At 37.8% G+C, this 12286-nt stretch overlaps 2 protein-coding genes across 2 annotated transcripts; both read left to right on the top strand.

Moving 5' to 3' along the window:
- The first annotated feature begins 4723 nt into the window (after window positions 1–4723).
- On the top strand, window positions 4724–6965 carry LOC145908645 (microfibril-associated glycoprotein 4-like). The gene is made up of 11 exons (XM_082995961.1): window positions 4724–4821; window positions 4877–5001; window positions 5060–5096; window positions 5156–5239; window positions 5373–5456; window positions 5521–5562; window positions 5622–5767; window positions 5878–5974; window positions 6030–6126; window positions 6205–6269; window positions 6405–6965. The coding sequence occupies exons 1-11, from the start codon at window positions 4797–4799 to the stop codon at window positions 6647–6649; spliced, it is 1047 nt and encodes a 348-aa protein (XP_082852087.1). The 5' UTR covers window positions 4724–4796; the 3' UTR covers window positions 6650–6965.
- Window positions 6966–9118: 2153 nt separating this feature from the next.
- Window positions 9119–11117, top strand: LOC145908927 (microfibril-associated glycoprotein 4-like). The gene is made up of 11 exons (XM_082996246.1): window positions 9119–9129; window positions 9326–9464; window positions 9523–9559; window positions 9619–9702; window positions 9836–9919; window positions 9984–10025; window positions 10090–10244; window positions 10354–10450; window positions 10506–10602; window positions 10673–10737; window positions 10873–11117. The coding sequence occupies exons 1-11, from the start codon at window positions 9119–9121 to the stop codon at window positions 11115–11117; spliced, it is 1056 nt and encodes a 351-aa protein (XP_082852372.1).
- The last annotated feature ends 1169 nt before the right edge of the window (window positions 11118–12286 follow it).

A 12286-nucleotide genomic window follows, 5' to 3' on the forward strand; every position in this document is an offset into this window, starting at 1 on the left:
CGTGAAAACAACATTTTGTGACCTTAGAACACGTGGCCTCATACAATTCAAGGGATTGTATAGGGGTCACGTGTTTTTAAGGTCACGCGTGTTCATTTCTTATTTGTATTGATTTGAAAATTCAAAGCGGTCTAAAGTTTTAGAGGACACGTTTTCTGCATTTATTTTGAGATTGTTTGTAAACAACATTGGCAATAACTCGTTTAAAGCTTGTAATCATTTGTTTTCCCAGTATAAGATCATATTTTCCCAAGTGAGATTGCCAATACCAAAAAAATCCCAAATCCTTCCTCGCTCTTTTAAGCACTTTGATGTAACACTTATGTCAATACGAATAACCAGAATATACGTCAAACGTACAGCGAAGTCGTTTATCCATGGGAACGAAAACAAACCATATTTGGATTTCACACACACCACTTTTTCCAACAATGCAATGCCCATGGCATTGACGCCACGGCTAAGGCCCAGGATTTCCTGGCATTTCGTAATTTTTACCGCAATAATCCTGTTCCTGAAGCTCGAATAAAACAGCCCAAGCTGACGCAGGTGTGTTCCGGATCCAAGTGACAAATATTCACCAACCAAAATCCTCTACAAGGGTGCGCCGTGTTTGAATTACAAGGGCAAGACCAAAGCACAATGCGTATTTCCCGCGGGGCGACATCGGTTTAAAGTTTGATAAAGGGGTAGTATGGTGTTGAAAAGTCTTTCAGCTCGTTTTAATTCATTTTATGGGGCATTATGGGCGGGGAGGAGACTTATTGTCAACAAAATTGGACTGGTATTTGCTTTGGGTTTGGCCGAAGGATATTAACGCTGTGTCATGGCGCTACTGGTACTTCACTAACATTCAGAGCAAAAGAACGTTTTTGATAAATAGTTTGAGGCATGTTATGTATCCAAAACAAGCATGAACCAAAATTCGAAAATTTAAAGTAAAGTGAAACTGCTTGTTCTGTGCACAAATATAACAGAAGTATTACCGGATGTTCTGTTTTACATATCTTATATCCTTGACTAGAAATCAACGTTTTAAAGAATGAATTAGCTTTTAACAAACATATTGCCATGAATGCTCGTTTTATTGCATTTTTAACTCTGGGAAGATACGACATGACATATAGCACATATAACACAAGTTCTATAATGTTACTTTTCTCATTGTAGTATGTAAGTGATATATGATCCACACAACCGCATGCAACTACGAAGCACTTGGAATAGAGGATGTGGGTCCTTGTCTCAATGAGGTCTAAAACGCGTCTAAATGGGCTCGGTGTGATCTTTAATGGGAGCCAAACCACTTCAGTTGTGAGATGACGCGTCCATTTGCGCCCAAACCAAGTCGCGACAAACAAACCAATTGAAACGCTGCGGTCAAAAGTGTAAATGCGGGTGTGGAAACATTTTAAACAACAAAATACCAGCCCACGATTCCACCAATTGACGCTGCAATAAAATTTTACTTCTATAGTGTTTAACTGGAAATGAATGATGAGGAGAGAGATCGTTCATTGTTGGCAGTGATGAGAAGAAACATTATCACAGAAAACACTTCTGCATAAAATTTGAAGTATTTCTGGTGTTTTTTTCGGATAAATTTATGTGTGTGCTTTTTAGCGCGAAACTGTGTCATCACAAAACTTTGTATAATTATGTTATGCTTTCAGCAAGTATCACTATATCATTTTCCGCCTGGGAATTCTTTGTTGAAACTATTTCGACAAAACTCAGTTAATGTGTTTCTTCTACCATTCATTGGTACGTATACGTAGTATAGTTATAATCTGTTTGGTAAATGCTGCACGCTGAGGCAAGTTATACGGCCCGCGATCGGAAATTTGTTCGTCCGCATGTTTACAATAATTTCCGGGCCGCTACACGACAAAAAGCCCCATAAGACCTGGCCTCCGTTTTGATTTATTGATGCCTACTTGAAACCGTGTACAGTTAATTGAGCTATTTACCACCGCAAAATAATAAATATTTGGCGTAAAAGCAAGGTAAGAGGGTCTCACAGCACTTACCAGTTAGAAAGTTTGCGTTTACGAACCGGAAAGTACGCTTTTTAGTGCTAACAATTTATCCTTCATTGGCGAAGCCAGTATGAGTTTAAGAAGCGCAAGAAATAGACTTAAGTGTACTCAAGCCTCAGAGAGCCGTAATTCCAGCGCTAAAACCCACAAATCAGCGCAAAATCCAAGCTTTGATGACGTCATGCGGGTGCGACCAAGCCAACAATCGGTTCGTTGATGAGAAAATTTTGCGGTTCCCGTTGCCTCGTATGGAAGCACAAAACAAACGACTGAAGGCGAAATCGGATGCCGAGGGAATACCTAAATCCGTCGAATGTTTAGCGTTGGGGCTACGTTAAGGCACGCGACCCAAATCTCTTGTGGTTGCTGACATGTTTACAGTTTTCCATCAATGGGCTGCTTTCCTCGTTTGTATCCCGACACATAGGAATGGATTGTTAATTTATTACAAACATTGCCACTAATATAACCAATTGGGTCAATAATATTTTCTGAAGTGAGTTGCAGACAGGGCCATAGTTCCGACATGATAATAGGTCTCAATAGTGCACATTTAGTGTGACTTCTGTTGACCTTGTCAGCTAAACAGCCACGCAAGTCTTCCACTTTGTGGTGACTGTATAGCCTCCATCAACCATACTGTACCAAATTGTTGTTGATAACCTGATTGATTTGGGGTGTTTTTGAACAACATCTTCCCATTCCATTATATCCCCTGCATTCATAGAGTTGTCTTAAGTTCTCCCAAAGAAGACTGCAGGAAATAATTCCTTCAACAAAACGTCAAGGTGATTCTCTACTCACCGAATATTTCTCTTTTGCACTCCAGCAATTTCGCAATGACCCATTCGCTATAAAAAGAAGTTGGCAGTCACCTGGCTATGATTTACAAATGCAAGGCTTAGTGGTAAGGCTCCATTACGCTTATCACGCCTTAGGATCATGCGGCAGATATGCGGTAAGGTTATGTGCGTAATACAAGCCGGCTTAGTATTGCTTAACTATTCGCGTTTTACAGCCCAATGACGGTATTACCCAAATTAGATCGTTTCTCCGGGAAATTCGACTTGGTCAAGGGAATAGTTTTTGCATACATGGTAACAATTTCTTCTTAAACCGGATCTTGGATTCTTAAACATATGATTTTTTCAACATAGTGCATCACAAACTTTGAAATTACTTGACACCTGTGTGCTACCCTCATAGCATATCTTCGTTTAAATAAAGCTACGTTGAAAGAAGCGTTTGTTAAGAACAATATGTTTACACACAATTACGTGTTTTACCAGGATTCGAACCTAGGGTATCATGGACAGGAATCACAATCAGTTTTTTTCGTGGTATATTGGCCGGGCGCAGCGGGAAATTGTCTGTACATGATCACGTTTTCCAGCATTCGCTGATTTTCTTATGTATGATGAGAATGGAGTTACGTTGGCAACTAAACAATTTCATTGATAAAACCGAAGTGACCAAAAAATCTTTTATAACATTTAAAGAGGGAAATTAATAACAATGCGAAAATTTGCATAGTATACGAAGTAAGGTCAAATTTGAGATGTAAACCGAGGATTTTAAACGCAAAAAAATTCAATTGAATTCAATTTTGTTTTGCAGAAAAATAACGCGTATCAACAAAAAATTATAAAAATAAAACCGCAATTAAAACATTTGAAAACAAAGATGGCAATTCATTGACAACAGATCTGCATTTGCTTCATAGTAGCACCTAGCGGACAATAATAATAATTAAATTTAACCACTTGAAGGTGCTTTGGCGCTTTCGGACAAAACAATACCAACGAGAAACAAACCCATAAAAAAAAGAGAAACAAACCCATTGGCCGCATCGGTTGCCGCCCGGATTGGCATTCGTGGCCAGGATATCGTGACTGTTTGAGTTTAAACCCAGTGTGAAAACATGAAGAAAATATAAATAAATTCCGATACGTGATGTAGCACCATGACCCTACATCTACGGAGCATTTCCTTAGATGGCTGTCTAGATTTCTTTAAAAAGACGTCATGTACTACTGTGCAACAAGGACAAATCAATTAGAACGTTAATCAAACGGGCGGATACGTCGGTCAAAACAGTGAATGGCCACCATTACAGCGCATAGGTGCGGTTATTTCAGGTTGTGTGCATCACTCAACAACAAACAACCTTGTTCATACATAGACTATGTAATGGACCGCGCGGGAGTGCAGTTTGCATTTACGCACTTTGTCCAGATAAAGGTCGATTGCATAACGACCGAAATTTCGACCAAGAAAACTATTTTTGCCAGAAGAGCCTGTGAATTTATTAAACGTTATGCCTGGCAGCTTTAGCAACAAAATGTTTTGACGATATTAATTGGGTCACATTCACAAGACTATAATTACCATTGTGCCCTCTACTCAATACATTACCTTGTGTTACTGTTATTTACCAAGCATTAACAACTTTGAGAACGCCAAATTTTCCTTAACAAACATTAAATAACACTTAGTTGCATATATGATGCATATTATTCAGTGCATCGTGATTTAGGAATTGCATTATTATCAAACGTGTTGCAACGTCATTGTTTTTTTCGTTTTTGCACACAACCACTCGTCAATGCCATATTAGCGTGGTATTTCCTGACATAACTGGGTTTATCCTGGCATCTGCTTCTATTTAAAGAGCAGTAAATGATGTCCACTTGTCCGTATGTAAAACACTCAACTAAAGGCTAACTGGCAGACAGTGATCCTGAATCATTTGCTGCAATGAATGTCTACGAATTGGAATGCAGTAAGTATTTTGTTTTAAGAGGTAAATATTGTGACTTTTAGGTCGATGTTTTCAGGTGGGCAACATGCAATAATCGATGAGGAGAAACCAACCTCAGGATGGAATTTGAAAGCCTTTGGTTTCGTGGTTGGATTTTTGTTCCTTCTTGTGTTTAGTGCATTGCTAGGAGTCTATGTCTTGGTACACAAGTTTTCTGTTTTCATTTTATTGTATGTATTACAGCAGATTTTGTATTCAGGCTTTTTCCAATCAGTCAAAAAGAGCGAACATTGAAGGTAGGTGTTCCTTGTCACATGTATCAGCACCGAAAATTTGTTGTATTCACTTATTGCAGCCGACAGCGGTACAACAATTAAAGAAATGAAAAAACAGGCTGATTTAATTTTGGACTTGCAAACACATTTAAACGCCACAGAAGGTATGAAATTTGCATTTAACTTAGCAATTAACCAATGGTTGTTCTAATTGTCTTTGATGTACGTGTAGCATAGTTATTCAACCTAATAAACCTGCACCAGGCCACAATAACATGTTGTTTAATTATATTGTAGTAATCATTAAACAAGCGAATGAACAAAACAAGAAACAAGCTAATATTATCGTGGACTTACAAAGTCGTCTGAATGTTACAGAAGGTAAAAAACATGCAACGACGCGGTTCGAAAAATAATAAGTTAAATTTTGTGTTTAATTGTACAGATGGACATTCACTTCTGCGTCAACGAATAAACGAATCAGAAAGTGAGCATTATGCCTAAAAGCAAATCATAACATGTCTCAATACCTCCCGGTTTTTGCAGAATTTTTATACGGCCCCAAGTCATGCAATAATGTTACACCACACAACAACTCTGGTGGTATTTACACCATTTATCCAGTATGGGAATTGGGTAAAAAAGGAATCAAAGTCTATTGCGACTTTATCACAGATGGTGGAGTTTGGTTGGTAAGAAGTTTAAGTGAGGCCTTATCTGTGTGTGTACAAGTGGCTTAAACTTGGTTCGCACGACAACCTAAATAGTTCTTATAATAACACTGAACACAACCATCTTCTAGGTTTTCCAAAGACGCAAAGACGGATCAGAAAACTTTACCAGAGGTTGGGAAGATTATGTGAAGGGATTTGGTAAACTTGATGAAGAATTTTGGTTGGGTGAGTTGCACTGCAGTGCCTTTCATCCGTATAGTTTATGGATTTTTTTGTCAAGGCCTCGAATTTCTGCACAAAATAACATCAACTGGCAGGTTTGACCTAAGGATTGACATGGAAGACTTTGACGGTGCCAAGCGTTACGCCTTGTATAGGTAAAATATGTTACAATACTATAGATACAGTAGTTCTGCTTGATTTTCACTCACAAACCTGTATACGTTTATATTTAGCGATTTTTATGTTGGACGTGGTTCGAACTATGCTATGTTTTATAGCGGATATTCAGGAAATGCTGGTAAGCCTTCACGTTTATAATTTATAAAGTTACTTCGTCTAGTGGCTTTAATTTCAAAACAGTTACCGCACCATTAAACAACAACGTCAAACTTTTTGGTGTGCATTGTCTGTTCGAACAAGTCTTGATTTTTAGGCAATGGACTTAAGTCGTCGGGAACCCCGTTTTCGACCCACGACAGAGATCAAGACTCACTTCCAGAAAACTGTTCGGAGAGATACAAAGGTGGTTGGTGGTTTGCAGACTGTCACGCAGGGAACCCAAATGGTTTTTATTACGGAGGTCCGCATACTTCTTATGCCGATGGAGTTTGTTGGGAGCCTTTCCGTGGATATCGTTACTCACTTAAAAGTATTGACCTAAAGTTGCGCCGTAAATAAAAACAAAACTGATTATTATATGATATTCATTGAATTGAATTTGAACATTTGTTTGACCAAAAATTTAACATTATGGCACCATCACTCGTGCGAGTGTTACCTGTTAAGACTTTTCAGTTCAACACCATATAATCCTCCAAATGGGAAATAACCATCACTATTATAACATACAAGTGATAACATAAGTTCGAGACGTTTATAGTAAACATGTTACCGTTATCCGCGTTTAAGGTCAGTTTATTGTTGTCAGAATTACAAATAATTTCCTTGTTCTTATGTTGTAATATATGCTTTTTAATGTTTACGCGCTGGCTGTTTGTGTTATAATGCATGGATTGAAGATGAACTCACTACTTTGTATTCATTCATTGTTCTAATAATAAACATCAATTGCTGTAATTTTGTTTTACATTTCTCGATTTAAAAAAAATAACCTCATCAAATACATTTATGTTCTGAGGAAACTTCCACCAACTAGTCAGGATGCACCTTTCAACAAAACAACATTTGCGTCAGACGTTCTGTGGCTAAGGGAATAACCCGAGATCGAGATTCGTACGTGATCTAGAATCTTGCTAATTTAAATATATTGCTGTAATCATTAGACAAGCGAATCAACAAAACAACGAACAAGCAAACTTTATTATTGACTTAAAAACTCGCCTGAAAGTAACAGAAGGTAGAAAACATACAACGATGCGGGCCGAACAATAATGCAATTAAGTTGTGTAATTAGTATTTCAAATGGATCCTCACCACCAATACTTTTGCACGAGGAAAGCAATATGTTTTGTTAAATCACTTCTCCATGATACCAACCATGAAACTTGATTCGCCTCTTATAACATTTAGCTTGCTGAATCAATTGTATCACTGTTGGACTTTTCCTTATAATTTCAACATACAACAGTAGCATACATATAAAGGATATATGCCATTTATAAACGTTTCAAATAAACTAAGCATAAACGGATGTCTGATTGCAATATTCGTCGCATTCAGAACCACATTGTATTGACAACAAAATATTACAAAAATTTAAAGAGTGTGAAAAAGAACTTTTGATGGACTGTTACAAATTATACAATGAATGCATAGGCAGCCGTACAACGGAGGTTACTAAAACACGCATCTAGCAATCGCCTACAGACCAAGCTGCGTCTTGGAAATCACGACATTTCCACGCACTGTTTACATGTCTCATCCTACATGCCGAGTTCAGGATCATACAACAGCACACATACAGAAAGGTTAATAAGTCACTGTTATTCAAATGTGGAAGTAATCCTGCAATGAAAACATGACCCAGCTCCAAACCAAAAGTATGAAACATAAAATAGCAATTAAATCATTTGAAAACAAAGATGGCAATGCTTTGACCACAGTTCTGTATTAGCTCCATGATAGCACCTAGCGAACAATAATAAAAATAAATTCAACCACTTGGAGGTGCTATGGCGCTTTCGGACTAAACAATACCACGAGAAACCCGATAATTGGCAGCATCGGTTAGCGCCCGACCCGTATACAGAACACCTGATAGGGATTCGTGGCCAGGATATCGTTAGTTCAACCTGTTTGGGTTTGAAACCCAGTGTGACAACATGAAGAAAATATAAACAAATTACAACACGTGATGTGGCATCATAAACCACATGCCTCTCACCTCACATCCATAGGTTTATTTATTTTTACTGGGAACAGTGAGCGCATGGGCATATGACCCTACATGTACGGAGCATATCCTGAGGGGGCTGTATAGATTTCTTGAAAAAGAGGTTTCGTATTACTGTGTAATAAGGATAAATCGATTAATATGTCTGTAAATCGGGACTAAGGCGGCAAAAGGTGAATGGCCACCATTACAGCGCATTTGCGCAGTAACAAATGTAGGCGTGTCCTCTGTATAGGTGGGTATTTCGGGTTATGTGCATCATCCCTCAACACACAAACCTTATTTATACACAGGTTAATGTAATGGACCGCACGGGAGTGCAGTATGCAAACGCCTACGTCTTACCAGTTTTGACGATTATGTTTATCGTGGTGTCTGCATTTACGTACTTTGTCCAGATAAAGGTCGATTGCATAACGACCGAAACATCGACCAAGAAAACTATTTTTGCCAGAAGAGCTTGTGAATTTATTGAACATTATGCCTTGCAGCTTTAACAACAAAATGTTTTGACGATATTTACTGGGTCACAACGACAAAATTATAATTTCCATTGTGCCCCCTACTCAATACATTACCTTGTGTTACTGTCGTAATATTCCAGGAATTGACAACATTGAGAACGTCAAGGTTTCCTTGACAAACATTAAATAACACGAAGTTGCATGTATGATGCATATTATTCAGTGCATCGTGATTTAGGAATTGCATTATTATCAAACGTGTTGCAACGTCATTTGTTTTCGCACATAACCAACTCCTCGTTAGGATGTGATAAACACGTCACTATAGCCATGCTAGTCTGGTATCTCCTAATAAACCTGAGTTTATTCTGGTATCTGCTCCTAAAAATAGAGAAAAAAATGCTATAAAATGCACACAACTAAAGGCCAGCTGGCAGTCAGTGATTGATAAACAAGCAACATTTGCTGCAATGAATGCCTACGAATTGGAATTGCAGTAATTATTTTGTTTCAAGAGGTAAATATTGTGACTTTTAGGTTGATGTTTTCAGGTGGGCAACAAGCAAAAGTGGAAAAGAAGAAACCAACCTCAGGATGGAATTTGAAAGCCTTTGGTTTCGTGGTTGGATTTTTGTTCCTTCTTGTGTTTGGTGCATTGCTAGGAGTCTATGTCTTGGTAAAAAAGTTTTCTGTTTTCATTTTATTGCATGTATTACAGCAGATTTTGTATTCAGGCTTTTTCCAATCAGTCAAAAAGAGCGAACATTGAAGGTAGGTGTTCCTTGTCACATGTCTCAGCACCGAAAATTTGTTGTATTCACTTATTGCAGCCGATAGCGGTACAACAATTAAAGAAATGAAAAAACAGGCTGATTTAATTTTGGACTTGCAAACACATTTAAACGCCACAGAAGGTATGAAATTTGCATTTAACTTAGCAATTAACCAATGGTTGTTCTAATTGTCTTTGATGTACGTGCATCATAGTTATTCAACTTAATAAACCTGCTTCAGGCCACAGTAATACGTTATTTAATCATATTGTAGTGATTATCAAACAAGCGAATGAACAAAACAAGAAACAAGCTATGTTTATTGTGGACTTACAAACTCGTCTGAATGTTACAGAAGGTAAAAAACATGCAACGACGCGGTTCGAAAAATAATAAGTTAAATTTTGTGTTTAATTGAACAGATGGACATTCACTTCTGCGTCAACGATTAAACGAATCAGAAAGTGAGCGTGTAGTTATGGCTAAAACCAAAACATAACATGTCTTAATACCTTCTGGTTTTTGCAGAATTTCTATACGGCCCCAAGTCATGCAATAAAGTTACATCACACAATTCTCAATCTCGAACTGGTGGTATTTACACCATTTATCCAGTATGGGAATTGGGAAAAAATGGAGTCAAAGTCTATTGCGACTTTGTCACAGACGGTGGAGTTTGGTTGGTAAGAAGTGTAAATGTAGCCTTATTTGTGCGTGCACAAGTGGAAAAAGCTTGATTCGCGCGACAACCGAAATAGATTTTACTGTAATACTGAACATAACAACTTCTAGGTTTTCCAAAAACGCAGAGACGGATCAGAAAACTTTAACAGAAGTTGGGAAGATTATGTGAAGGGATTTGGTAAACTCGATGGAGAATTTTGGTTGGGTAAGTTGCACTGCAGTGACTTTTGTGCGTAGTTTATGGATTTTTTTTTGTCAAGGCCTCGAATTTCTGCACAAAATAACATCAACAGGTCGGTTTGACCTAAGGATTGATATGGAAGACTTTGACGGTGCCAAGCGTTACGCCTTGTATAGGTAAAATATATGTAGGGCACAGTAGTTATGCTTGATTTCCAAAAACAAACATGTATACGTTTATATTTAGTGATTTTTATGTTGGACGTGGTTCGAACTATGCTATGTTTTATAACGGATATTCAGGAAATGCTGGTAAGCCTTCACGTTAATAATTTATTAAGTTACTTCGTCTAGTGGCTTTAATTTTAAAACAGTTACCGCACCATTAAACAACAGCGCCAGATTTGTTGGCGGGCATTGTCTGTTCGAGCAAGTCTTGATTTTTAGGCAATGGACTTAAATCGTCGGGAACTCGGTTTTCGACCTACGACAGAGATCAAGACTCACTTCCAGAAAACTGTGCGGGGTTGTTCAAAGGTGGTTGGTGGTTTGCAAATTGCCATGGTGGGAACCCAAACGGTTTTTATTACGGAGGTCCGCATACTTCTTATGCCGATGGAGTTAGTTGGCTGCCTTTCCGTGGTGATTATTACTCACTTAAAAGTATTGACCTGAAGTTGCGCCGTAAATAAAAACAAAATTGATTATTTTGTGATATCATTGTTTTAAAAATTAATATTTCTTTGACTAAAATTGTAACATTAATGACACCATCACTCGTGCGAGTGTTACCTGTTATGACTAAGTCCAACTCCATAAAAATCCTCCAAATGGGCAATAACCAACACTATTATAACATACTAGTGGTAACATAAGTTCGAGATAATAAACATGTTACTGTTATCCGCATTTTAGTTCAGTTTATTGTTGTCAGAATCATAGGTAATGTTGTTGGAGGTGTTATTATGTTGTAACACATGCGTTTCGATGTTTACGCATTGACTTTTTTGTGTTGTATTGCAGTGATTGAAGATAAACTCACTACTTTGTGTGTATTCATTACTTCCAATAAAAAAACATCATTTTCTGTAATTTTGTTTGATTTTTGAAACACGTCATAAGTGGAGAAAACAATCTAATGCGCGCGAGTAACCGCAGAGACAACATTACGATTTCCATGTAATAGCTTGACATAACAAACCATGCAAATCGTTTCTTGGAACAATGAATTTTTTTTCGCTGATTGTATTGATGTATCTACTTGACTTTACCTTCATTTAAATTTGTTAAACTTTTAGCTAATGCTGTAGATCAGGGGTGCACAACCTTTTTACTATTGCCGGCCGCAACACACACACTACTGTGTGCTAACGGCCGCCACTGAATATACTGCTTTTTCAACGATATACCCCTGATAATTACGTCAAGTTGACGTGAGCAATATAAGAAAGGAATGGAAATGATTCCACACCTGAAAAATGTGCACTATTTATTATTTACATTTGCCAAATTATGTATATTACAATGTAATGAAATGTCGAATTATTCAATGACTGCCTTGTTCTTGCACGCTAGGTTCACGTCTCCATCATAAAATAATCCACTTCCCATTTGGGATTAAACGCCCTTTTCTCTTGTTTTGACAACCTTTTACGTTTCAGCGACATGACTGAGCGATTCCACTGTTTAGCTTTTTTTACAACTGTACATGCGTACATGACAATTCACCGATATACTATTGATGTTTTATGACGTCACCATCCATATTGTTGCGCTTTGTCTCGGTTGCGATGGCTGCACCAGTTACTACTCGCTACAGCGAACGAATGTGTATGACGCGGAAATGGAAATGGGCCTAATT

Source organism: Ascidia mentula, chromosome 7, assembly GCF_947561715.1.
Source record: "Ascidia mentula chromosome 7, kaAscMent1.1, whole genome shotgun sequence".
NCBI classification, from domain to species: domain Eukaryota; kingdom Metazoa; phylum Chordata; class Ascidiacea; order Phlebobranchia; family Ascidiidae; genus Ascidia; species Ascidia mentula.